The sequence below is a fragment of the Centroberyx gerrardi genome, chromosome 18, assembly GCF_048128805.1.
Source record: "Centroberyx gerrardi isolate f3 chromosome 18, fCenGer3.hap1.cur.20231027, whole genome shotgun sequence".
In the NCBI taxonomy this organism is placed as follows: Eukaryota; Metazoa; Chordata; class Actinopteri; order Beryciformes; family Berycidae; genus Centroberyx; species Centroberyx gerrardi.
Genome location: NC_136014.1, coordinates 8,816,444 through 8,841,953, shown reverse-complemented (window position 1 = coordinate 8,841,953; position 25,510 = coordinate 8,816,444). Strand labels below are relative to the sequence as shown.

Below are 25,510 nucleotides of genomic sequence, written 5' to 3'. Positions count from 1 at the left end.
TTTGAAGAGGCATTTCAGTTTTTTCATATTTAAATTTTCTTACATTTTGATTGATTTTCCTTTGCTATATGTTGACGCATGAAAAACAAATGCATTGGTCTGAACATCTAAGTCCACAAGTCAACAAACATTACTTTGACAGTGAAAAATGAGTGGGAAAAAGCTCATTAAGCGTGTCTCTCATGTCCGCCCGCTGGCCGGGCGTCATTACGTTGTGTTTTGCCAGTGTCTTGTGTTTTGTCCCCTGTTTAAAACAGAGTTAACAGCGTCCAGAGAGGAAACCCATCCCCGTGAGCAAAGGGCAGGAGGGGGGAGTTAACCGCTCGGGCCCCTCTCTTCTGCCCTGTCATTGGCCACCACGAACCCTGCACCAATTTAAAACCAGACACCCGTTTCTTCCCTCCCTTCACACCAGTACAACCCCCAAAAAGACAGATAAGGAGGGAGAGAGAGAGAGAGTGTGTGTGTGTGAGTCAGAAAGTGGGACAGCAAGAGATAGACAAGAGTTGAACTCAGGATGCCTGCGTACGCCACCAACATGAGGTTGAAGTTCCCCATCGTGGCCTTGACTTTGGAGATTATCACCATCATCCTGTTTGCCGTGTTTGTGGTCTATGATGACGGCAAGGGTCACGGGCACGGCCACTCCAACACCACCGACCATGAGGAGAATCCCATGAACCTCTACCCCAGTAAGTCTACCTGGGGCTGCTCACTGAGGGATGCAATGGAGGCTTCATCGGACATTTGGTTAATAGACTATTTTTGAAGAGGGAGGGGGGAGGTACATGTAAAAAGGATGGATTATCATTTTGTATTTTATTTGTGTATGTTTTGTCACACATTGCTGTTGAGGGTTTGTGAATATGAACAAGTCTCCTCTCTCAAAGCTAGAAATGAAAGAGACAAGATCCTGCTGTGTTAGTTCATCAAGCAACAGTTTCTGGAGTTGGTCCATTGATAATGAATGAAAGTGCAGCTTTGTGGAGGTTGTGAAGGTACTGAGGGTGATTTTCCTGGGATATAGGCAATTTGTCTGGTTTTAGAAGTGTTAAAAATAAGTGTAAATAATATAAAAAAATATATATTTCTGTTAAAAAAAGAACTTTCTACACAGGTTAGCTTGGTTCTCTAGTCTTTGGCTTTGAGAGAGGGAGATGTTCACACTTATTGAGTAAACCTGATATGCGATCACTGGAATAATATTAATTCTGTTTTAGGGTGGAATTTTCCAAGCAATTGCACACGCACAGAAATAGAAAAATTGGTAGACTGGTGGAAACAGTGGTATTTGCAGAGCAGGTCTGCTGAGTGCAATAAGAGGAGTCATGGGGTTGCATTTTAGTCCGTCACAAGTATCTTCTGTAGTCACACATGCAATAGAGCAGCTAAGTAAATCCAGCAGAGGAGAGTCAGCCCTCATACGGTGGCGAGTCCCCACTTTCTGTCACATGTGATTTACAGTAAGGTCTATACACAAAGGTTACAGCGGTTGGACACAGATAGACAGGAGGTGGGGCAGGAAAATAACCAAACTTCCCCCGCGTTAAACCGTGAAATGTTATAAATCGTGGAACACATCCATGGCTTGTTCATCAGTATTCTTCAAGAAAAACAAGATCTAGATACTTGCAGCCTGCTTGTTTGTTTAAACTATGATTAGTGAATCGATTATAGAGCGTTTTTCCACACTTGAAAGTGTTTCTTGGCCCCCCGAGTGTCATAGTCCTTATCTCTATTTAGATAGCTGGAACCACAAGCGGTCTGCTGGCTTACAGTGAATGTCTGCTCATGATTGGGTGGGGCAGGTTTGACCCATAGAGATTAGCTCAGCTCAAATTGTCCTGTGCATTACTGAGCCTGTCATGTAAAAGCCAGTTTGATATTTTCATAGAAGTACCTGCAAATAGTTAGGTCATTTAACATCTTTTAATTGCAGAGGAGATTTTTTTGACTGGTAGTAAATGGCAGTAAATCTCTTTTTTTTAGCTTCTAATTGATACAATGCAAAGTAAAAGAGGACTATATTACCGGAAAATGTATATGCCAACAGCTCATCTTAAGTGGAAAATATGCTCAGCCTTAATGCTGTAAGGCAAACTCAAACTGGCTTTTACATGACAGGCTCAGTAATGCACAGGACAATTTGAATTAGGTTAAATCAACCAAAGTTTCCACCTTTTGAAAAATAATTTGGATAAACCACTAAAAAGCATCAGGTGCTTGCTGCTGCGTGCAGAGACATCATCTATAGAGCACATACCAGACGTCTGTAATTATAGGTTCAAAGCAAGAGAAATAAGCAGAGGAATGCGGTTTGGAGGGGGTCAATACTATCAAGGGGCAAATCAGTCAAATTGAAAAGATAGAAATGAGTCTGGGGATTCTGGTCTGATGAAATACTAAATAAGTTTCCAATGAAGATTCTTGGGGAAAAAACGACCTTGGGATTTGATCTCAACAGGGATTTGATTTGCAGAATGAAAACATCAAAGGCGGACAAATGAGTTGCTCGAGGAGCTCCGATATGAAAAAAAAAGATCCTTGCTTTGAAAACTAAAGCCATCCAGAAATGATATTTTGTGTTGATATAATTTTCTCTTTGCAGAAGTTGCCGTCTTGACACCACTCCTTTGAACATATACACGTACTCTCTAGGTCCAGTGGGGATTCTCCCTCTCCTTGGCTCACCCAAACCTATAGAGGATTACCAAACATTACCTAACATCTGGGCGTGGAGCCAGTCAGTGTGGCAGCTTTCCAAATCTACCTCCTCTCCATCCCAACTGTGTTGTTCACTTATGGCCCCTACCACTATAGCATGTTTTAGTCATTTAGTGTTTTAGTCACCCAGCTGAGACGAGGGTTGGGGTGGTGGGGGTCAAAGGGCAATTTGTAGGGCACACAGATTTAAGACAAATCACACCACTATTCACAGTTCTTACAACCCCATCTGTATGTTCAGTATTGGCTGATTATACTTTGATTATACAGGATTTGTCACCACTAACACTTTTGGTATTCTGTTCTGGTTGAGTCATGCAGCCTCTCGATAAGTTTAATTTTCTGGCACAACTTTTGACCCCATACTCCCGTCCTTTTGTCCATCTGCTCATTCTAATCTATCATGAATCATCAAAGCTCTGAGAGGATGATGAACCTCAGGTCACGATGGATAGAAAATCCTTTAAATGAAAAGATTACTCTGGCTTTATTAACAACAGACATGTAGATATTCCCAGTTACAAATATATTCTAAATATGTACTACTAACACCACCATATGTACTACTACACCACAGCTCTGAATTTAATTACGGGGCTGATTGAGTTTCTAGCAGATGGGAGGAGGTTGGATAATGCTGGAAGGTTATAATGCAGCCTGTAACATCCCAGAGCATAAAGAACTCAATACATTAAGTATCCTGTATTTTAGGCAGGTTTGGCAACCTAACAAAACACACATCTGGACTAAAGCGATCATGTTTTCGCAATTCAAATTCTCTGATTCTCACCTACTCAATTAGATTGAGGTGTTTACATGTCTCATGTTTTAATGAGAATACAGTCATAATCATATTTAAAATTGACTTGCTGCAGTGCATGTACACATAGTCCATGAAAATGGGTGAAGAAGAGTGTAACCTACTTACTTATTCTATCATTCTAGAGCTGCTATGTGGTATGCATGGAAATATTGCATGATATGTATACATTTTTCCTCCTATCTATTATCTAGCCATAGATGGAAACATTAAATTGGCAAAGTGTATACTTAAAATGTATGCACTCACAGTAACGAAAGGGGCTTTAGATAGAAGTGTCCATCAAACGGAAACGGATGTAAAGTTTTGTAAGACTGAGGTGCAGCGACAAACACCTTTCCTTCCATTATCTAAGTGTGTGCTGAGAAAGTCCTGTCTAGACAATCCTGGTCACCTCCATGCTCACTGCGAACTGGGGAAATGAGGCCTATTGTTTTCCAGGCTGCACACACATCCATACTGATGTATTTCCCACATGAGGTGAATCATATCGAGACAAATGGCGTATGGGAATCTTTCTTCGAGACGTGGAGGGCCCAGTTCTCAAGAAATGTCTCCTCAAACAACTAGTCTTCATCTTGAGTTATATATTATCTCTGCATACATAAGCTTGTATCCTGATGTGCAAAGCAAAGTGAGAACTTTTGTGCATTCTTACTGCCAAAAATATAGTGAAAACACCAAGCATGGGTAGTGAGACAAAGGACGGTTGTCTTAACATAATCCAAACACATTCCAAAGACTCTCATCTCCAACAACTGAAACTAACAGGGAAGAATATGTTAAATGTCCCTTCCCCCCTGAGACTTCATATGTTTAAACTTATTAAGATCATGTGGAGTTAATGGAGAAACTAGGATCCCAACAAGATCAGCAGGGGACCTTTCCCAGAATCCCATTCAGGGCGTAATTGAATTGCCTTGCCCTTTGGCAAGTCAGGTCTGACAACCCAGCCCCTCCTAGGGAATGACTTCTGTGAAGCCCAATAACTGGCCGATGAATCATTTTAAGCTAGAACGTCAAAAGAATACAACCATTAACAGGAGTTTCAATGGCAAATGGCAAATTCCTAAGGCAGTTTACGATATCACGGAGCAGTTTATCTGATTCAATTTTAGTTGAGGTAGGAGTCTTACAAAGCGAGCCTCTGTCATCCCACTGTCATAGACCTGACCTCCCTTCCCCTCTGCCTCCAGTGTTCCAGGATGTCCACGTAATGATCTTCATCGGCTTCGGGTTCCTGATGACCTTCCTGAAGAGATATGGCTTCAGCAGCGTGGGCGTCAACTTGCTCCTGGCCGCCTTCGGCCTGCAGTGGGGCCTCCTCATGCAGGGCATCTGGCACCTGACGGACGGCAAGATCAAAGTCAACATCTTCAAGTACTGTTGTCTCCTCTTAACCTTTATTTATGCAGGGAAGGGTTTGCCGAGCAGTTCACCTTCATGCAGTTCCACACATTCCCACTTGGGAGATGCCCAGTACAACCGGTGTCTTCTACTGTTAGCTGTTGGCACTGAGTAGCTCTGATGCAGCAGTTGTGGTAGTTGTTGAGGGTTTTCCAGATCTTCCCAGCCAGTCTGGGGAATTGAACTTCTAACTTTTATGTCACAAAAAAGATTTCTATGCATACATGGGAAGGAGGAAAACATATCTTGATCATGATCATAACACCATTGAGATTATGGTCAAAAGATCTTCTCCAGCATTAATACTTCAAGTTGATTTGTATAGCCCTTAATCATAGTTACAGTGTCAAAGGGCTTCACAATGCCCACATTATGAAACTATAAACTAAAACAATAAATGAAAACTTTGTGTCTTTGTGTTACGCCTCCTCTCTCTCCTGTTTTTCCCAAATGTCTGTTTTCCTAATGGCTTGTTGTCTTCCCTCCCCAAAAGAATCATCAATGCAGACTTCAGCACAGCCACAGTTCTGATCTCCTTCGGAGCGGTTCTGGGTAAAACCAGCCCAGTGCAGCTCCTCATCATGACCGTGCTGGAGATCACCATCTTTTCCATCAACGAGCATCTGGTGGCTGAAATCCTTGGTGTGAGTACACTGTGACACAGATATGACACACGCACATGTGGATGAAATACACCGCCAAAACACAGCTATTGCTCCTCATGAATTTCTGAATTATGGACGGGAACCTTGATTGCATGAACTGCGCCGGAGAGTGATGAATACCAATTTTCCAACATATTACTTGGGTAAAATATGCATTGATATGATTGGATTGATATGACCTTTCCTCGCCTTTCCTTCACAGGCTAATGATGTCGGAGCATCCATGATCATCCATGCCTTCGGAGCCTACTTCGGCCTGGCAGTGGCTCGAGTGCTTTACCGACCAGGGCTAAGGAATGGACACGAGAACGACGGATCTGTCTACCACTCTGATCTGTTCGCCATGATCGGTAAGAGCCAGTTCCACTGTAAATTAGATGAATTTATTAATCATCAGCTGACAGCATTAATGTGTTCTGTCTTGGCTTGGCTTTCCCCTCACTGCCTTGGTGCTGTTCTTCACTGGCCTCCCCCATATGTGTGACTGATGCCACCTAGTGGACTCAAATAACCATGCAGCACACACACTGATAAAGCCATAGTGACCTCCCTATGCATTTCTGCTCGTCAAAAATAACATTAATAAACATATCCACAGATGCTATGCTTATCTTAAACTGTGTTTTGATTTCTTCATTGCCCTCCTCTACAGGAACTGTCTTCCTGTGGATGTTCTGGCCCAGTTTCAACTCGGCCATCGCTGACCCGGGCTTCACCCAGCTCACGGCGGTGATCAACACCTACTTGTCTCTGTCTGCCTGTGTGCTCTCTGCCTACGCCGTCTCCAGCCTGGTGGAGCACAAAGGAAAGCTGGACATGGTCAGACTCCCTTCCTTCAATATTCAGAGCAGCATTAGCTCCAGGATTTATAAAAACAAATGTGATCAATTCATTGTTTTACCTCTGCACCTGCTGTAGGTCCACATTCAAAATGCCACCTTGGCTGGAGGCGTTGCCGTGGGAACCTGCGCTGACATGAACATCGGGCCATTTGGGGCTATGCTGATTGGATTAGTGGCTGGCATCATCTCTACCCTGGGCTTCAAGTACCTCACTGTGAGTTGAAGGTCAAACCAAAGATGCGAAATAAACTGTGTCAAAGGTGGTTAAAGATTTTAGTTGTAGTTTCAAATGGATGCTTTAAAAAGTTTGGGAAATTAGAGGTGTAAGCTTCACATTTATTTGAATATAAGAGTTTTCTCACCAATTGAGACATCCGCTTTTTGAAAAAAGGAACACCAACTCTTATGAAGCAATTAATAGCACAAATTTAAGACAACTTATGGTAAGATAGAGAATTTTAGTCTTTGTTTGCCAAAAAAACAATAGCACTTTTACAGACAGGATCCTCTCTATTTTAGAGATACTGAATGTTGAACTTCGTGACCTGTTTTCTTTTTTTTTTTTTTCAAAACATACAGTACATTTCACATTTCCAAATCAAACTCTACAGACACTCCTTTAGTTGCAATGAGATGCCTCTTTCTTTCTCCCTTGCAGCCCATCCTGGCATCCAGCGTGGGCATCCAGGATACCTGCGGTGTCCACAATCTGCACGGCATGCCTGGCATCCTGGGGGGCTTGGCGGGCATCGTGGCTGTGGCTTTGGGGAAAAAGGAGGGGTAAGGGCTATCTCACACACCACAAGTCTCATATGTACACATACACATAAACATACTGTGTATTTGGAGTCGTTTTCGACTTCAGTTTGTAACTCCTGTGTCCTCCTCCTCCTCCTCCTCCACTTCAGTGGTGATGCTGCCATGCAAGCTGCTGCCTTGGCTTCGTCCCTCGGGTTTGCTTTGGTTGGAGGAGCTATTACAGGTGGGTGGGGATGGAAAATAAAAGTGACTAGGTAGTTATGAAAGTGAACATGCTTTGTCACTGGATAGAAAGGCAGCAGGATGATTGAACGATGAATCATTTCCTTCTTCATTCAAGGTTTTATAATGAAGCTGCCGTTCTGGGGACAGCCTCCCGACCAGAACTGCTTTGATGATTCTATTTACTGGGAGGTAAGAAACCCCATTCCTCATAAATATTATCTCTAGCTCCTCATTGTCTAGCATCACAACTGATAGATACAACAACTGATAGGTATCCCAATATTCTTTTCATTAAAATTGTGGTTTTGGTATCATATCAGATGGATGTGGTTCACTGCATCAGTACAATTCAGATATTATCAGACATAGAAAAAATAGACTAGATTGCCTTTCAAATACTTTCCTTTTATTGTCTGAACTGTCTGGTATTGTTTTGTCCTCTGTGGTAAAGGTAGTAATGCAAGAAGGTTAAACAAATGCCAAGAATCATTTGCAAATGCTGTCTGGTGCCTGTATCATATATATACCCATGTGTTATTCAGTTCCCTATTAGTGGTACAGACAAATGATTTGGGTGCCTGTTTTCCAGGTTCCCGAGGAGGAGGAGGAGAACGAGGAGAGCTTGGCTCATGCAGATCATTCCAAGAACAAGGCAGAGGCTTAAAGAGTCGCCCATCACCCATTTGAACTAGAGATGAAGAAGTAAAGAATCATTAACCAGTTAAACGATGGCCACAAATGTCAATTTGTCAGTTTTATTCTCGTGTTAAAAAAAAAACAAGTGGATTTAATCGACCCATTGACAAAAAATATGTTGTTGGGTCAAATTTTGTTAACTGTTTTGTAAATAATGATATCCATACTTATGCATCTCTTCTCAACTACACTAATCAGGGAAATTGTGTCACACTTTTTATGTGTGACATAATAAAGTCTGCATTATTTTTCATCATAGTACAGCTGAAAATTCAAATTTGTCAGTGAATGTAAAAATCTATACACCATTAGCAGTATTGAATATGGTTAAAATAGCTGATGTTTGCCACAATGAGGTTTACACAAACAAGTCTCCAACATATGCTTACAGTACGTTAGCTATCTGACTTTGAGAATTGATAACAACAAAACACAATTAAGACATGGATTATCCCATTAGAACAGCAACTTTCAGGGATTTTTTTGTACACTGAATTTAGGAAACATAGTAGGCTATACCATTGCTTCACTGCTGACACCTAACTGCTTCAATAAGCTTTATCTTTCTTTCTTTTTATATTATCAAAAGTGTAAAAGCATGTTTTAGGCTATTAGTATAGTGTATATTTCCTTTATACATTCTTTTATATTTCCATACAACTGACGTGTATCTGCGCTGAGCCTCAGACCAAAGACAGAGTCATAAAGTGTCTTTGGTCGGCTGTCAGGTTACCTCACTGGAGCCCAGTCCTACTGCTAGGAGCCAGAGTCAGGTGTGTGAGGTGAGCAGCAGCCGCTTCAGCACGGCTCTGACATGGGCAGGGATAGTCGCATAACGCTCTCGCAACTCATGAACCTTAAAGTGGCTCGGCTTCCAACGTCTCACAGTATTTTCTACCTGTCTGAGGCTGTGCGATGTCTCTAGTCTAATGAGGCAGATTCAGAGCCATGCATTTGGCGTCAGACTGGCTGTCACTGGGCAAAAGGTTCTTATTTTTTCCTGTATTGTATTTACATCCAGTGTAATCTCATATGTACAGTTTGGTTTTTAGATGAATTGACAAAGTCAGTTTGATTGAGTCCCTGCAATGTTAAAGACGAGCAATTGGTACTGAATATATTTCAGATATCTTTTTAAAAAGAATCCAAAAAGTAATTAACTTGTGTACTGATAAAAAAGAAAGAAATCCAAAACAGGCCAATGTGATGCAAAACTGATATTTATTTACATACGGTGCAAAAGTGACAAAGTGCACAACAGATAATGTTTTGGTCATAGATCATCATCAGTCACTTTTTTGTCACTTTTGTACTGTATGTAAATAAATGTTAGGCCTTTTGCATCAGTTGGCCTATTTTGGATTTCTTTCTTTTTTATCAGTGCGCTAGTTCTTGTTGGATTCTTTTGATTTATGATTTTTGAAACCAAACACCACGACTTTTCCTTAGACAGCAGACATCTCTCACTTGCTCTACTAGATTTATTTTAAACCATTTAGTTGCACAGTGTTGGAGTGCTGTAGGAAAGTTTTTAGTATGTTAAATATCAAACTATAGTCAAAGCAGGGCTGGATGAAACTGACTACACATAGTATTAATTAATAGTATTTCAGTTGTCAAAAGATTCATGATGCCCAGAACGCCACAAAGCATCAAGACTTTGTTTTTTTTATACAGTGGACATGTGCTCTATGTTTGTATAATATACTAATACTGTCATAATAAATATGTTTTTATACAATACCAGTGTTTATTTGTGTATTTTTGTGTTCATAATAATAATTTTTGGAAATTTTAGAATATTTTGGCTTCCTTAAATTTCACTATTGAAATATGTTATCTATGCTGTAGATCAGCATGTGCCGATTCTGTCTTTTTGGATGTGAGGATGAATTATTTTTTGTTTAAATTAACATTTAAAGAATTAAAGTAAATTGAACTGAACTTGACATGGTTTCCACAATCTCCCTCAAATGTTTGTGAGTACTTGCAGCCTGCTAAAGATGAGCTATCCCGTTAGCTGATGTAGCTGCTTGTCTGCTTGGTGTCAGTGAAAGTCTAGCTACACCAGATCAGATCTATATGAATCAGCACCATTGTATAGCAGTATAGGTACTAATTATTACCTACTGCTATACACTTACTTCCTGCACTTGGTTGCACAGAGCTTTGCTCATTTGCCATGTACAGAAATACAGAAATTAATGTTGAATATTACATGAACTTCTCATTTATTTTCATAGCACAAGGGCATTGTTCTCTGTTGACGTTTGCATTGTACCTGTGGAGCCGTTGTCCTCTCCTTAACGCAGCCAGCCTCACTACTAGTGCTTCTTTACTTTGATGTCACAGATTGCTCAGGGAAATAAGAGGGAACTTGTTCATGCCTCTGGGTCCTTGCACTATTTTCTCTTCATAACAGTTGACATTCTACAGCCAAGAATCTTTCACATCAGGAACCTGGATGTGAAACACTGCAACGAACACTGCACCACAACAATGAACACTGCAAGGACATGATGCATTTCAGGACTGAAAACTTTTTCTTTCACCAGCCACTTTCACAGTTTTATCAGAAAAATGTGACTTTCAGATATGAACCTTGCAAAGCAGCTGGTTAAGCAACTTACCTGTCACTGTCAAAATCACCAGTATTTGGCTGATGGCTTGTTTTAATTTAATTAATTAATGCAGCCTTTAACCCACTGATGCTGGGTAACACACACATGATATGAAGACTTTTTTTTTTTTAGCTTTTTCTATTTTTGATAGGGAAAATGAAGTGCCTTACATTGTTTTGTAAATTACCTTTTCTTCATGAACTTTTACTGCCACATGCCTGGTCTTATTTATAAAAAATATTTGAAATTTTTAAGTGAAGGATTCATCAAGATGCAATAGATCTATGTTTAAATGCTTCTCTATTCTCCCAGTTGTCATTCTCATCTAATCTCCAAAGAATGTAGGAGGTTAGATGGAGGTTAGATGGTTATCGTTACCCCCTAACCGGAATGTGACACGTTTCACTTGCCAGTTTCACTTTTGAATGTACTACCTTTCAGGGTTGGTATGCAGAGACAGCAAATGTTAGAATACGCTGGCACAAGTTCAGGCTCACCTCACACTGCCTTTGACATTGGGTCATACTGATGTAACATTAGCCTGAGGTTACCTGGCTGCTGAAGTTAACTTCCCAACCTGCAGAAAGCTACATCAACACAGTCTGCTAAGCGTGGTTAACTTGCTTTGTGGTGGATGGACAAAACCCTTAAGTTGAGCAAGGTAGAATACTAAACACTAGTGAGCTGACTACCATGCATTTTGATACTTTTGCGATGTTTAGATTCAACTCCAACTCCTTTATAATGAAAGAGGCACAATATGGGACCTCTAAAGGGCTATTTGTAGGGGCAACGACAATGCTTCATAAGCTTTGTTTTTTGGGGGGGGTTTTTTTGGTCTACATCAGCTTTAATAAAACAAGGCAAAGAAAGAAAAAGGATCAAACAAAAAATCCATATAAATAAAATGACAGTGCACTGAAACGATTATTATTTCACAGAAGGCATCATTTATTTATTCATTTTGTGAATGCAACATCAGGGATCGTGCCTTCCGTCTTCAACAGGGTGAACATTTGTGCAGCTCTGTTGAAATCCCACTCGTTGTCCTGTAGACACTTTTGGGACCACTGCAGGTTCATGCCGGAATTCAGGGAGAAGGCCGAGAGCATCTCCTGCTGCGGTGCAGTGAGGGTGGGCACCGGGCTGCAAGACGGTGGCGGGGCGGGGGCCGCAAAGGCTGGGCGGGTCTCCTCTGTTGTGGCCATCCGGATGGAAAGCTGGTCGTTCACTATGCGCAAACCAGAATTCTCGGCAGGGACGGCGGTGAAGACTCGAGAGAAGGCCTTAGTGGACTCCCGCAATTTACCGTCCACTTCTTTGAAAATTCCACTCACTGTGAATGACAGCAGTGTATTCGTGCAGGTGTTCACGTCAACAGTGAAGGAGGCAGGGTCATGCCGAGTCTTGGGGAGCTCGTTGAGGAAAGCCACCACGTTTACTCGCGTGCGTTTTAGCAGGCGAGACCGCATCGTGGAGTCTTTGATCTGCTTCAGGTTTCGACTGTCTTTGTGGTACTCTCCCAGACCGCTCCTGGAGGGGTTCTGTGTCACAAGGGAGAAGGAAGCTCCATCATGGTAGACGTCCAGAAGAGGCTGTCTGTCCCCTGAGTCGTAGATACTGTAATATTTTTCCAAGAAGCGAAGGATGAAAGCCTTGACTTCATCGGAGGCAAAACAGCTGTCCTTGAAGGGGGGGAAGGCGGTGGGTGGGGGGAGGTCCAGGCCATCCAGTTTGAGAAGCTGGGGAAACCTCTGCCGCACAGCACTGATGTAGGAGGCCTGGTCCTTGAACAGGTCACACAGGGGGTTCCCGACCAGCCACAGCTCCACCAGCTCCAGGCCTTTCACCTTGTCCAGCTCCCGGTCCGACCTCAGCCTATTGTGGGACAGGTTGAGGGTCTTCAGTTTGGGTGTCTTGGTCACCAATTCAGCCAGTTTGTCCAATGTGTGAATACGGTTGTTGCTCAGGTTCAAGCGCACCAGCTCTGGAATGTTTTCCTCAATGATCTTGATCACAGCCTCCACGCTCGTCTTCCTATTCAGGATGACTTCAATGTTCTGGGACGCCAGGTCCGAGTCTGTTTGGATGCTGTTCAGGTCAAGTGCTTGCTGGGAGCCGTCGAAGCGCTTTGCCATGCACTGCTTCAGGTGCGGCAAGTGTTCAGGCTTCAGGTCAGAGAGGAGGAAGGACGGAGGAGGTCTGGTGTTGACGTATACTGCCACCTTAAAACCATCTGCGTCTGTGATCTTGTGGGAACATTTGTGCAGAGCAGTGGCGGCAGCGGCATCATCCACATAAAAATGGGCCCGGCGACTGTCAACATGAAAATGTTCAGGTGTGTAGGGTACTGAGCAGATGCTCTGGAGAGCTGTCAATAACCAGTTCTTGTCATATTTCCTTCCATGTGGTATCGTTACTTTGTACCAGCCTGATCTGCTTTCCCCTAGTCCACTGTTTCCTCCACCTCCTTGGTCTCCTCCTCTCCAACCGCCTCCTCGCCAGTCTCTGTCAACCCGCCCATCTGCTCTCTGATTGGGCCTTCCGTAGGGGTTGAATCTGCGCTGGGAGCCGCTGTCCTGGGAGCTGTCTCTCAAAGCTACATCAGCGTCATTGCCAAGCCTGGACCGTGGTCCGGGGCCCCCGAAATTCCCGGAGTGGCCTCCGCGCTGGCGGTCCCTGCGGGACCCGTCGCTGTCCGACCGACCCCTGTGGGAGTCTCTGCCTCTGCGGAACTGCGGGCCGGTTCTGTCATCGTGCCCGTCCGCCATATTCCTGGGAACAGCGTTAGTTCGAAAACACAATCCTGGATGAAAAATAATATTCACAAGGCCAAAATTGTCTGTCTTACGATACACGAAAGCGACGATGTGTGCGATACTTCAGCATTCCACAAACTTAACCTTAGACATAAAGGTGATTGTGACGTGATCACAATGAGTTGTTTACTTCCAATTCAGCTGGTAGATTCTTTTTTATTATTATAGGCCTTATCAGTATCAGATGCAGAAATACCCAAAGGCATAAATGCAGTAACAATACAGTAACAAAAAGTAACAAACATACAACGTCAGGGGTTATAAACAAAGCTTGACACAAACGAATCCAAAAAGGAAATGGTGCAGTAAACATTACATTAAGATGTTAAATTTGGAGCACAAATTTAAAGTTTTCACAGCTTTTCTATTGCATGAGGTAGATAATGTTCTAATGGTTTAAAGGTACAAAAAAGGGTTTTAGTTTTTAAGACCTTGAATTTATGGATGTAAAACTTGGCCAGCAATATGATAAGATTACACACAAAATATTCATTTTCTAATTTCTAATTCTTTGCTATAATGTATAAATCCAACAATACATCCTTCAAGTAGGGACAGATGCCTTGCCACAGACTCCGAGTGTGATCACAAGTCCAAAACAAATGGAAGACAGTCTCTAAAATGACTTGACAGAATAACAGCGATGAATGATCTTAAAAGAAATTTCTTTACCTTTGTTAACCAGTAGATATCTATTAGGAAGAGACCATATCTTTTCCCAACATATGTTCTGAACAAGCTTATTCCAGGTTGCATAACAAACTAATAAAACAACTACATTGCTTGAATCTCTTTTGGTTGCTGATCTGTGATACATTTCATACAGAAATTAATGTTGAATGTTATATGAACTTCTCATTTATTTTCATAGCACAAGGGCATTGTTCTCTGTTGACGTTTGCATTCTACCTGTGGAGCCGTTGTCCTCTCCTTAACGCAGCCAGCCTCACTACTAGTGCATCTTTACTTTGATGTCACAGATTGCTCAGGAAAATAAAAGGAAACTTGTTCATGCCTCTGGGTCGTTGCACTATTTTCTCTTCATAACAGTTGACATTCTGCAGCCAAGCATCTTTCACATCAAGGAGTGATCATGCAACTTGTATACAGGTCAATATGCAGTGTGCATTCAATCAAATCAAATTGAAGTCATGACATGATGGCACTATGAAAGCAATACAACAGTTATGGAGGCACCAGTTTATTAAAAGTAAACAACATAAAGTCTACCAACAACACTCAGAGGTCAGGGCTCATAGATTACAAATAGTAATCATTTGGCATCATCTATAAGAATAAAGCGCTGCAGATGTGCATAGTAAACAAAATGCAAGTCATACATCCCCACATGTAACACAAGTGACACCTGAAATAGAAAGAAAAAATAAATTCATTGTATGTTCTCATAGATGCACTCCTTGTTCGGCCATTGTCCTTCAATCAATGTCTTTAAAACAGTGTGCTGACAAAAGGATTGCTGATGCACAAAGCTAAATTTAGACATCCAAAAGCTTAACACATTTGATACAGATAGGTTGGAAGCAGAGAAGGAAAATGTGTTACAATGAATGAAAACTTCAATAACAAGGGCAAGGCAAATATACATTATAGGAAAACAATTTAGGATTTTGACTGATATCAGTTTGTGATTGAAACTTTCAGAGAACATTCAGATCTTACCAATTTCTTCCAAGTCTGACTATATATCATGAATATCTTACAGAAAAAATGGATCCTGCAAGTTTGTGAGCTTGATCTCTGGTGGCCAAAGGCAGTATTACATTAAAGTAGACAATTTCTATATACCCAATTATCTATGAAATGGTAAAGGTCTCAGGCTGACAAAAGCATGCCCACGTGTGATTTTCCACTGCTGAAGATATTCCCGAATTTCCCCTAGGGGATCAATAAAGTGCATCTTATATACCGCAAAAATAAGTTTCAAACAGTTTCTTTTGACAAATGGCCTGTTTTTAAGTTGTTGACAAGTTATACTGGTTGTATATACTGGACCATCATTGATCATTAATATATCAATAACTACTTGGAATGTAAAGTCCCAGCTTAATTTGTGCTCTTACAGGTAGTTAAGGAATGTGTACATGGCAAGTAAAGTGATTCTGAGGAACAGGCCTGACAGCCTGGTCCATTTCCCATGGAATAAGTCCTGTGTATTCATGAGCAAACCACATCTCCCTGTGAAAGCCAAACCTGTGGGCCTATCATCTCTTGGTGGCTAGAATGGGTCTCGTCAACATACATTTAACATAGTATGGCTCTGAAATTGGTACAAGGAAAAGGACCCAAAAGGAGCCACATAACACGTTATCCAATATACAACATCAACAATGACAGATGAATTACACTTTAGGCACGGACCTTTTATCAATCTTTTATTACAATTAAATGTTATAATTTAGTTATAGTTTAGTTATAGTTATAGTTAAGTTCAGTCTGTTCAAAAACGTCTATCCTGGTAATCTGGTCGTGCATAGAGCAGCTCACATAGTCAGGTAACAGGTTTATTGTCCATGATAAATGATTTCCTACTTGACGATAGGAAAATGAATGGGGCTTTTCCTATGAATTAATTCACCACTAGGGGCGCTACGTGTCATTTTTATTCCCGGTTGAACCACCAGAACGCAATAAACAATGGTGCATTATGGGATACAAAATGTCTCCTAACAGTGCTAACTAGTCGATAAGAGATTATTTGGATTTGTTTTATTTACCTTGTTATTGGAGTGTTATCTTATATTTCTGTTATTCAGTAACACTCAGCTGCCGCCATGGTGAGTAGCTTCACCACTAACAACAGCTGTCTGTTCATTGGCTTTAAACGGCATCTTAAAGATAGGTAACATAGCCAAGTTAAGCTAGCAGGCTAACGTTTACTTTAGCTGAGCGCAAGGGAATACATTTCGGTCTTCTGAACAGAATTCAGTCTTTTCTGATCTTACATCTTGTGTAACTGTGGGCCATGAGATGTCTGTTTAAAGTGATATGGGTTCATTAGCATGTAATGTTGCTGAACGTTAACTTAAGTAGCGTTAGCTACGTTAACACTCTTCCATCACGACACGAGTATCGTACTGTTTATCTCACAGTGAATTAAAACTGTCGCACCCAGGACGCATTTCGAAACACTTGATTTTGTTCTTTTGTTTCTAGTCAACTAAAGTGGAGTCCAAAGTAAGAAGTGAATCCAGCTCAAGAACAGATGAAAGAAGGAGATCAAGCAGCAGTGGTAAGAGAAGTTCAGACACAGTAACATCCAGCTTGCTCAGGGCTTAACCGTCACATGTCAAACTCTAGACTAGTGCCATGATATCGACTATTACTGAAAACCCTTTTCGCATTTTCACATTTGCATGGTGCCCGATCTAAGGTGAGAAACCTCATGTACAACTATGTGACAGCTGTGCTGATCACCTGTTATGTCAAAACATTGTCAAGCAGGTTAGGCTGTGGCAGATCACAGAAACTCTGAAGAGGATTGTACGCTGGTCACTTGCTGTTGATGGTGTGAAACAGTATCATGGGCTCAACATATGCAAAGCATGCAAATCATACAGTCAGGTGCCTTACCTGGTATGATAGGGTACATACCTGGACTAGCCTGTGCAGACTGTTGTGGTGCTTTGCATTTTTTTTGTACTGCATTAAGACTTTGACATTACTTGGTCAACACCCATGGTGGATTTTTTTAACTACAAAAAAGTTGAAATTCACTTAAGTGGCGGCAATGAACTACTAAGATACTGTACCTTCTTGCTTATAGGAAAAATAATGCAAAACCATTAATTTATGTTGGGTTTTATGTCTTGGAACCTTCAATGCAAGGTTGCTAATGCTATCAAATATGAAGTGTGGGTCATTATACGCAAAGGCAAATGAGGAATGACTGTGTGTGAGGTGCTCAATGCTGCAACTCTTGTTTGATAGCATCAGAAGCAGGACTGGAAACTCCACTTGGAAAGCCAAGTGGATTTTAGACTAGGATCTCCAAATGATTAGTTGGATGGTTGGGTACAAAAAAGGCTGATCAGAAATTTCCCAGCATTCGGCTGGTGGCTAGCATTAATTTCTCACCCTAATACCAATCATTGAGTGCTTCAACACAAATGTAAATGGGTTATCTATCTTTATTTGGCATGTTTTTATTCAGGAAGAGAAAAAAAGAAGCGAAAACGCAGCCGTAGTAGATCTTCCTCATCCTCCTCTACCAGCTCATCGTCGTCGTCTTCATCGTCTTCGTCCTCATCATCTTCTTCTTCCTCGTGCTCATCACACTCATCCAGCCGTAGTCGGAGTAGCTCTAGCAGCAGTGGTAAGTATATTTTACCATAAGTATTTCATCTTACAGGACTGCAATACGTCTGAGAAGCTTTGGCTGGCTAAATCTTTGATCTGTCTAAAAAAAAAAATTTTTTCAGACAGCCTGTTATGTAGTTGATTTTTACAGATTCCTGTTGTATTGGCCTGGTTTATTAACTGATTAGAATTAATTAAATTATGTTTTTATGGACTTTTATTTGTTATTTTATTGTCTGCAAAAAAAATGTATTGTCTGCACTGTAATTCTGTTTTGAAAAGGGTTATAAAGTCTGTTATCATCATAACAATAATATCCATATTTTCTGGATTTGATTTAGTTTGTTCTAATTTCTGTGATTTTTCCGTGTCCCGGTTAGATTCCCATGGTAAATCCAGAAAGCAGTCTAAGAAAAGGAAAAAAGAGAAACAACCTAAAAAGGTAATTTTCTACACTGGGTGTCGTGCAGTTTGAACTGACTGTGAAATCTTTCCATAAGTTACTCACAGAACTTTGAATTTTACTCATTTTGTATTTTGGACCAGAAAGGGAAAAAGGAGAAGAGGCAAAAACGTAAAAAGGACAAGAAAATTAAAGAAAAAGAAGAGAGCTCTGGACCTGTTCAGATCTCCAAGGTAGCACAAGTTGCTTGCATTCAATAATTGTCCCAATGGGTGTTATGCTTAAACTGATGTTAATTTAGAAGATTTGTTGCTGGTTTAACATGCCTAATACAATGTGAATCAACAGTGCTTTGCTGTCAGCCATGCATCCTGTGCATTTTCTGGTACAAATCTAAGATAAATGGTTACCTGTGGGGCACACTGTAACACTCACATCCTGGGAATCTTTTTGTTCCAGAATTGTAGGTAGTTATACTGTTTGTTACAGGCTCATTACATTGTTTTAATTAATATATGATAGGTACATTTGCGGAGTAGCATGCATCCATGCCCATACATACCTACCAGCCCCCTTAACATGACTTTTTTTCTCTTGCAGTACTTGAAGGAGAGAAAGAAAGGTGGCAAGTACAGCATGATCTCAGGGAAGAAGATCAAGATGAAAGTGAAGAAGTCAAAGAAAGACAAACAGGTATCTCACTCCATTGCAATTAAGTGAAAGTGAACTTTTTGTTTTTATAAGTGTGCCTTTTTGGTTTGCGAACAACATTGTGATTTGCTTCAGTTGACATATGGCTTTTGTTTTTTACAGCGGGACAAAAATCGTGCAGAGCTTCTTGAGTTCCTCAACTCCACCCTGTGATGACATTGTGGACACCAGAGGTTGTCCTCCGGCTTGGACATGCCAGTTTTTCCTCAGCAGAACTCAGGAAACAACATGCCCGTCCGTGACAGCTTTCCAGGAAAATGATTATGAAGGGTTTTCACAGCAAGAGATGAGGAATTTGACTTGCATTGTCACAAATGGGCAGCAAAAGCTGCCTGGAGTAAAGGATCTGTATCTCTTGCAGTAAAGTGTGCTGTTAACCTTGCGTTCAGACCGCTAGCAACCACATCACCAGGCTACTGTCCAATGGCCAATTTCAGCTTTGTGTGCTAGCTGCAGCACCAGTGGTGTTACAGCGATAGGTGGAGCATTTATGACAGGCAGTATGACCTGAAATTTCAGCTGTGGCCAACTTTTCCTCACTGAGAGGAGGCGAAGGTGAACAGTCAACATCGGCCAACTTTTATCAGGTCATTTAAAGTGGAAAGACTTCTGGCGACCGGTTTCTCAAGTTGCTGGCGGTTTGAACGTATGGTCTCTCCTGTGGTTGTTATCCCCTTCATACTGTATGCAAGTTTTAGATTAATTTTATTTTTTTACTTGCTGGCTATGTCATTTGCTGTCGCCCTTACTACATTCAAGACTGCCCCTACATTTTCTTCTCTGTATGTTCAATCAATACCACGTGGGACTGATCGTTATGTTTCCACAGTTAAGTGGCTGTGGGCGCTACAATTTCATCAGTGAATATTGTTAAGGCCGTTTTTGTTAGAATAAGCTTCGTTCAAAATGATGCAAGTCTTCTTGCGTTGTGTTTGATGATGACAGTCTACTGTATGTCTTAGTCATTTTCAGAATGTTGATAATATTAATGTTCACTCCCCTCAATTTTTCATTCCTGTTATGAATAGTGGTTCAACATCGTTCAACGTCATGTTAATTATGTTAAAATATAAAATACACACACTGTTAGTCCTCCAGTATCAAACCAGCTGACAGCTTTATTTGGATGATGGAGTAAACCTGTTGTATATTGCTGAATTTTGATATGTGGTAAACAGAAAAGAAACGGCAATAAACTGCTGGAAAGATTCCATAATACTTTGAAATGTTTCACTGGGAAACATCTGCTCATTCTATTAACATTACAGCACTTTCCTTTGTGTGTGACTCCCGCTTCCAATCGAAGAAGACTGAGGCAAAACACTCGTTGACCTTTGATGATGAATAGCCATTGTGCAAAATTCTTTGCTATTTGAAGAAAGTCAAAGTGCTATGAAGAGAGAGCGTGACTGAATGACGTTATTGTGAACATTGACTATTGCAGAGAGTCTTAAGAATGTATTCCACTATGTATAAGTATAAGATTTATACAAATCTCATGCAAAGTATATTGTCATAGAGGATTATTCACCTCAAATGCCATTTTACGAAGTGTGACAAAATTCCACCATACTTCAGTTTTCTCAAAAATACTTGGTTAGGGGTTAAGAAAGTCATTATGTTACATATGGATTCCTCTCAGGCTAAAGTACAGCCTGCAATGCTTAAATGCCAGTAAAGAACAAAATGTCTACAAAATCTAAGAGGCATCACAGCAAGAGGTGGTAATCGCATAGCAGAATTTAAAATGTTCTCAGTCCTGAAAAAAGTACTGTCAAGGTACAGAAAATCTGAAGAAAAAAAAAACAAAAAAACACCTGTCCTGGTGTGCTTTACCGTTTCAGATGACAGGGTAAAGCATTCACCAATGGATCAAATGCTTTGTGGTCTCATACTGACAAAGGAGGAGGATGGGAGAGATGTTCATATTCATCCTGCCTCGCCTGGTGCAAAGCAGGCAAGGCAGAGGGTCCTGGGGCTGAACAGTAAGCCTCTCCGTGTCACTGGAGCGTACCGCCATCACTGTCCCATGGACGCACGCCCCAGATCAGACAACCTTACTGCTGCTCCCTCCTTTGTATCTGAATTCGGGCATGCTCCACACCCTCTGGGCCCTCTCCTCCTTATCCATCCCTCTCTCCACGTCCTCCGAGACAGTCTTGAGGTCGCTTATCGCCGCCCCGTCGGCCACAGCGGAGGTCAGGCCTACCGTGCTTCCGAACGGGTTGATCTTGACCCGGGACCGAAAGTTCATGAGGGACACGCTCATGGCGCGCCTGTTGTTCCACTGGCGGGTGAGCCGCTGCGCCTCCTCCTCCTCCTTCAGGCGGTCCAGGGCCTCCAGCAGGACGGAGCGGAACAGGCCGGACACCTCCTGCACCTCAGGCTCGTTTGCCTCCATGGCCTCGCGGAACCTGGACGGAGCAAGAACCATACAAAAACCATATGTAGTGAACTGTGTAAGAATTGGACAGCGACACATTACTTGATGTTTTGGCTCCATACTGTCCTTACTTTGCGTTTGTTGGCTTCAGCCATATTGGATGAACAGTTAAAGAATTCTTGTCTTGGTTCCCCCTTTTCTTCATTAGGAGCGACATGCAGTGACCATGTACAAATAGGCCAGAGGTTCTTTATCTGTTTTACAATAAGGGTGAAAATATCCTCAAATTGAAATTGTCAATCTGAACTTTTACCTCATAGTCATTCCGTCTTTTCACCACCAAAGTAAATATTAAATGTGTTGCTCAGATTCTTACGGAACTCACTGTACCATTCATTTCAACTGATACATTTGCATTTTATCCTGCCTCATCTATCAGCGATGAACACTATCTTTTTATATTTCATCAAATGTTACCGTACAAGGGAACCCTGGCTGGTGGGTTTATATAACTACTCTAGCACGACCTTGTCTATTGCACATTAGAGGAGCAGAGAAATAGAAACAGAAGGACTACTTTACATGAGCTGGAGGGTGAGCTTTGAGAGCCCTCATCAACCTGAACTGCTCACTGCATCATGAAATGACATCAGTAGCCTATCGCTCGCTCAGTTGCCCCCCTTAAACGTTTTCAAGCCTGTATTATAATTTTTTTACTTCAACCAGGACATGACATCCAGGAAAAAGAAATACTCAATACTGATATTGCCATGGTTAGGGTTTCAATTCCTACTGGGGCAACCCATGCCAAAAATGTATGCACTCATGGCACTGTAAGGCACTTAGAATAAAAACATCCACAAAATGACATTTTATAAAAAGGGCACCTGTCCTTCCCCCAAGAACAGAAAATATCTGTTGCGAAGCCGGTTTTTGCTCGGGCCCGGTCTCTCAAAATGTCTGAGGCTGATTTCCTGGTTCATTATTGTCTGGCGGATCACAGCCATCAGCCCCTCTGCCTGCATGACCAGCAGACACAGCGCTGAGAGGCCCTCCTGCTAACCCCCAATTACTCCTCCCAACAAGAAGAGGCTAAGGCCTTAACAAGCCTTTAAATAGATTGCTCTTTGGGAACCTTTCCAGCAGTTAATGATTCCAGTTGGTTCCCAGAAGTTTCTCTTTTTCTCTGCTTAGATCTGAAGGCACAGGCACAGCGTGTTCAGAGCCAGTGTTCACAAGAAATGATGTGGTTCATAACCAGTTAAGGGCCAGAACGATACGTGGATATTTGGTACTCTGTTTACCAAATATCCACTGAATGTTCAATTTCCAGTGTCAGGCTAACTTCCCTCCAGTTATAGAGGTACCGCACAAACACAATCAAAATCCCCCAGAGCCCATAAACCTTTCTGATCTGGTCATTACAGTCGTTAGAATTAGGCTATAATGTTTTGAACAAATGAATTTACTTTCAAAGTGGAAATAGGCATGAAATCTAACAACTGAGTAAACAGTTGAACCAACATAGTTTCATGAAATTTCTTGAAAGGAAGTTCGAAAATACGCAGCCAAACGCCTGTCAGCCAGACAGCAATCGGCCAACAAGCCCCATTTCTCAATTGGCTAAATTTGGCGAGTTGTTTTGGCGACCAACTGGACTGCACTGTTGTTTACCTTGGCTTTCTTAACGTAAATAGTTTGTTGCCGTCTGGATCCATCCAAGTTTAACACCCTTTCAGAGTGAGGGCCAATTAATTTCACATCACACCTAAAGGATTCAACCTCCACGCAGCTAATTTAAATCACATAAATGTGCTCAAATTGGTCCCTGTGGAGTACAGCAGTGTGTGTGACTTGCAATTAGCTTTTAGCACCTCGCTGTGGCCTCATGTTCACACCTCGCCACCACCTTCACACAAAAACTGTCAAATTCTAACAAGGAGATGACAACTCGGCAGCATTAGCTTTCCGCGAACAGATGCTAACAAACAGCTCAGGAGGTCTCCTGGCTGTTCGGGCCAGCTGTAGATTAGAGGACGGAGAACCAAAGCATTAGTCATGTGGGGTGACTGAGAACTTGGCCAGCGGATCAGTTCACCTGACGAATCCTCTTCTTACCTCTGCCAGGAAGGGGATTTCATCACCTGTTAGTTTATCTGTCTGTCTGTCTGTCTGTCAGCAGGATATCTCAAAAACCAATGAACAGATTTACATGAAATTTGGTGGACAGATAGGCCAAGGAACAACTGATTGGATTTTGGTGGTGATGATTATTGTTTTTTAACCAAAACTGTGAAACTAATGGATCCTATGGGTATGTTTGCAGGGTCAAGAAGTCAATTTAACCTAAAAGAAATTATGTTTTTGGAGAATTGTTCAGTGTTGGCGGAGGTTTGCGCTCTTCGAGATCCTTCCTGCTGGTGTGGCTTCCCAGTAGCATAGGCAGTAATTATTACATACTTTATGTTTCTGTATGGCACATGCTACATGACCAGCCTCCTAAGTAGGGTGCGGCCTTACTTGAGTATGACCAGCCCGCAGCAGGACGGCGGCACCTTGGAGCAGAGGTCCTCCAGGCCCAGCCGCTCGCTGGTGCTGATGTTGAAGGAGGTGCGGGGCGTGGTGACCAGCCAGCTGTAGTCCACGCCGGTCTTGAGGCGCCGGTACTCGTTCTCCCTCTCCCTCTGCTGCCTCTCCGCCTCCTTCAGCTGCCAGCTGAACTCCACCATCAGGGTGTCGGTGACCACGTCCGCCGGGTCCCGCCGGGGGCTCCGGTAGTAAGGCTCGTTCCAGCTGAACCAGGAGGCCATGGCCTTGTCCTCCCCAACTCGCCCTGGTCTCCCTGCTGAAGGAAAGGGAATCAGAGGGAGTCATCGTGCTGAAATGACTGGATGTGGCCTTGAATTAAATTAAGTTGTTAAAATGTTTGGTTGGATCAGTTGATTTCACAATGGATTCAAAGAGTATTTTTGTAAGGCTAGTGCATGCAGAATATGAGGAGAATGCATTCTGGCTTTAGTTTGGGTATTGTTCCATTTGGTATACACAGTAGATTAGATTTGCTGTTTTCATAATTTGTTATGGTAAACATAAGGAGACATTATGACAATCAATGCATTGAGAGATGAGACCCCCTAATCAAGACAACATTACAGAATTGAATTTCCAAGCTTCTTTTTTTTTCATTTAGCTTATAGATTACCTGTACTGCTTTCATAATTTGCCAGACCCCGTCCTCAGAAGTCTGAACAGGCTGTTTTTATAGATCTAATTATATTGCCGAAGGAGAATTTCACCCACTCCCCTTTGTTCTACAGGTGTCATATCCACTTCCATAGATGCTGTACGCCATTCAATATTCTGGCTCTGGCTTTTTTCTTTTTGAGGAGAAAATACTGAAAATTCAGGGAAGGGGCCACTGACTATTGTTAAGTCTGGACTTTTAAAGATTGTACTTTTACATTTAAGATCCATAAGCTTTGGAAAAGCCTTCCTGAAGATGGCTGATAGACTGTGGTAATTCTTCCTATCTCTTTAAAAACACATTCTATAAACGTACATTTGACAGTTTTAATATATTGTGGTAGTCCATATATTTGTAATGTTGTACTTAGATTAATTTTCCAGGTGAGCTCTTAATTCTGTAATACATTCTGCTTTATTAGGTTGTCATTTAGTTTTGTAACTGTCCTCTTTAATCTTCCGTCAATCTGTAGATATATTGAGCTTGTACTCTTCCCTATTTTATGTTAAACCACTAGTATTACACAGATACCTATTTGATAACACTATATTGACATGTTGGGATTGTTTTGCTGCTGTAGGTCAGATAACCAAGATGTCAGCCAGCATGTGCAGATGCATTGACAACAAAGAGACAGACTGAGATTAGTCCCAGCCCTGCCCTTGAGCTTACATGACACAGATGTAGCTTTTAAACTTACTGGCACATCCTACAATTTAATGCTGAGCTGACTTGCCCTTCCAAATGGATTCGTTCAGCCAATACAGCCTTGATGCCCCTGTATGTTACACCAGTGATCTGTCAGTCACTCCTCAAAACCCCTCAGATGTCTTATGTAGCTTGTAATTCCATGTTATCCAACCCGCAGTCCAGC

At 41.8% G+C, this 25,510-nt stretch overlaps 3 protein-coding genes and 1 pseudogene across 3 annotated transcripts; 2 read left to right on the top strand and 2 right to left on the bottom strand.

The window, feature by feature from the left end:
- The first annotated feature begins 396 nt into the window (after nucleotides 1-396).
- Nucleotides 397-9,881, top strand: rhag (Rh associated glycoprotein). Its single transcript, XM_071919039.2, has 10 exons — nucleotides 397-692; nucleotides 4,741-4,924; nucleotides 5,445-5,595; nucleotides 5,819-5,966; nucleotides 6,269-6,435; nucleotides 6,535-6,672; nucleotides 7,117-7,238; nucleotides 7,367-7,440; nucleotides 7,558-7,631; nucleotides 8,032-9,881. The coding sequence occupies exons 1-10, from the start codon at nucleotides 518-520 to the stop codon at nucleotides 8,104-8,106; spliced, it is 1,308 nt and encodes a 435-aa protein (XP_071775140.2). The 5' UTR covers nucleotides 397-517; the 3' UTR covers nucleotides 8,107-9,881.
- Nucleotides 9,882-11,718: 1,837 nt separating this feature from the next.
- Nucleotides 11,719-13,530, bottom strand: LOC139927071 (nuclear RNA export factor 1 pseudogene; annotated as a pseudogene).
- Nucleotides 13,531-16,240: 2,710 nt separating this feature from the next.
- LOC139927097 (uncharacterized) lies at nucleotides 16,241-20,394 on the top strand. The gene is made up of 7 exons (XM_071919105.2): nucleotides 16,241-16,373; nucleotides 16,753-16,828; nucleotides 17,750-17,911; nucleotides 18,276-18,337; nucleotides 18,442-18,531; nucleotides 18,899-18,991; nucleotides 19,112-20,394. The coding sequence occupies exons 1-7, from the start codon at nucleotides 16,371-16,373 to the stop codon at nucleotides 19,160-19,162; spliced, it is 537 nt and encodes a 178-aa protein (XP_071775206.2). The 5' UTR covers nucleotides 16,241-16,370; the 3' UTR covers nucleotides 19,163-20,394.
- Nucleotides 20,395-20,483: 89 nt separating this feature from the next.
- Nucleotides 20,484-24,202, bottom strand: rd3 (retinal degeneration 3, GUCY2D regulator). Its single transcript, XM_071919120.2, has 2 exons — nucleotides 23,913-24,202; nucleotides 20,484-21,423 (listed from the first exon to the last, which is right to left on the bottom strand). The coding sequence occupies exons 1-2, from the start codon at nucleotides 24,200-24,202 to the stop codon at nucleotides 21,057-21,059; spliced, it is 657 nt and encodes a 218-aa protein (XP_071775221.1). The 3' UTR covers nucleotides 20,484-21,056.
- Nucleotides 24,203-25,510: the final 1,308 nt, after the last annotated feature.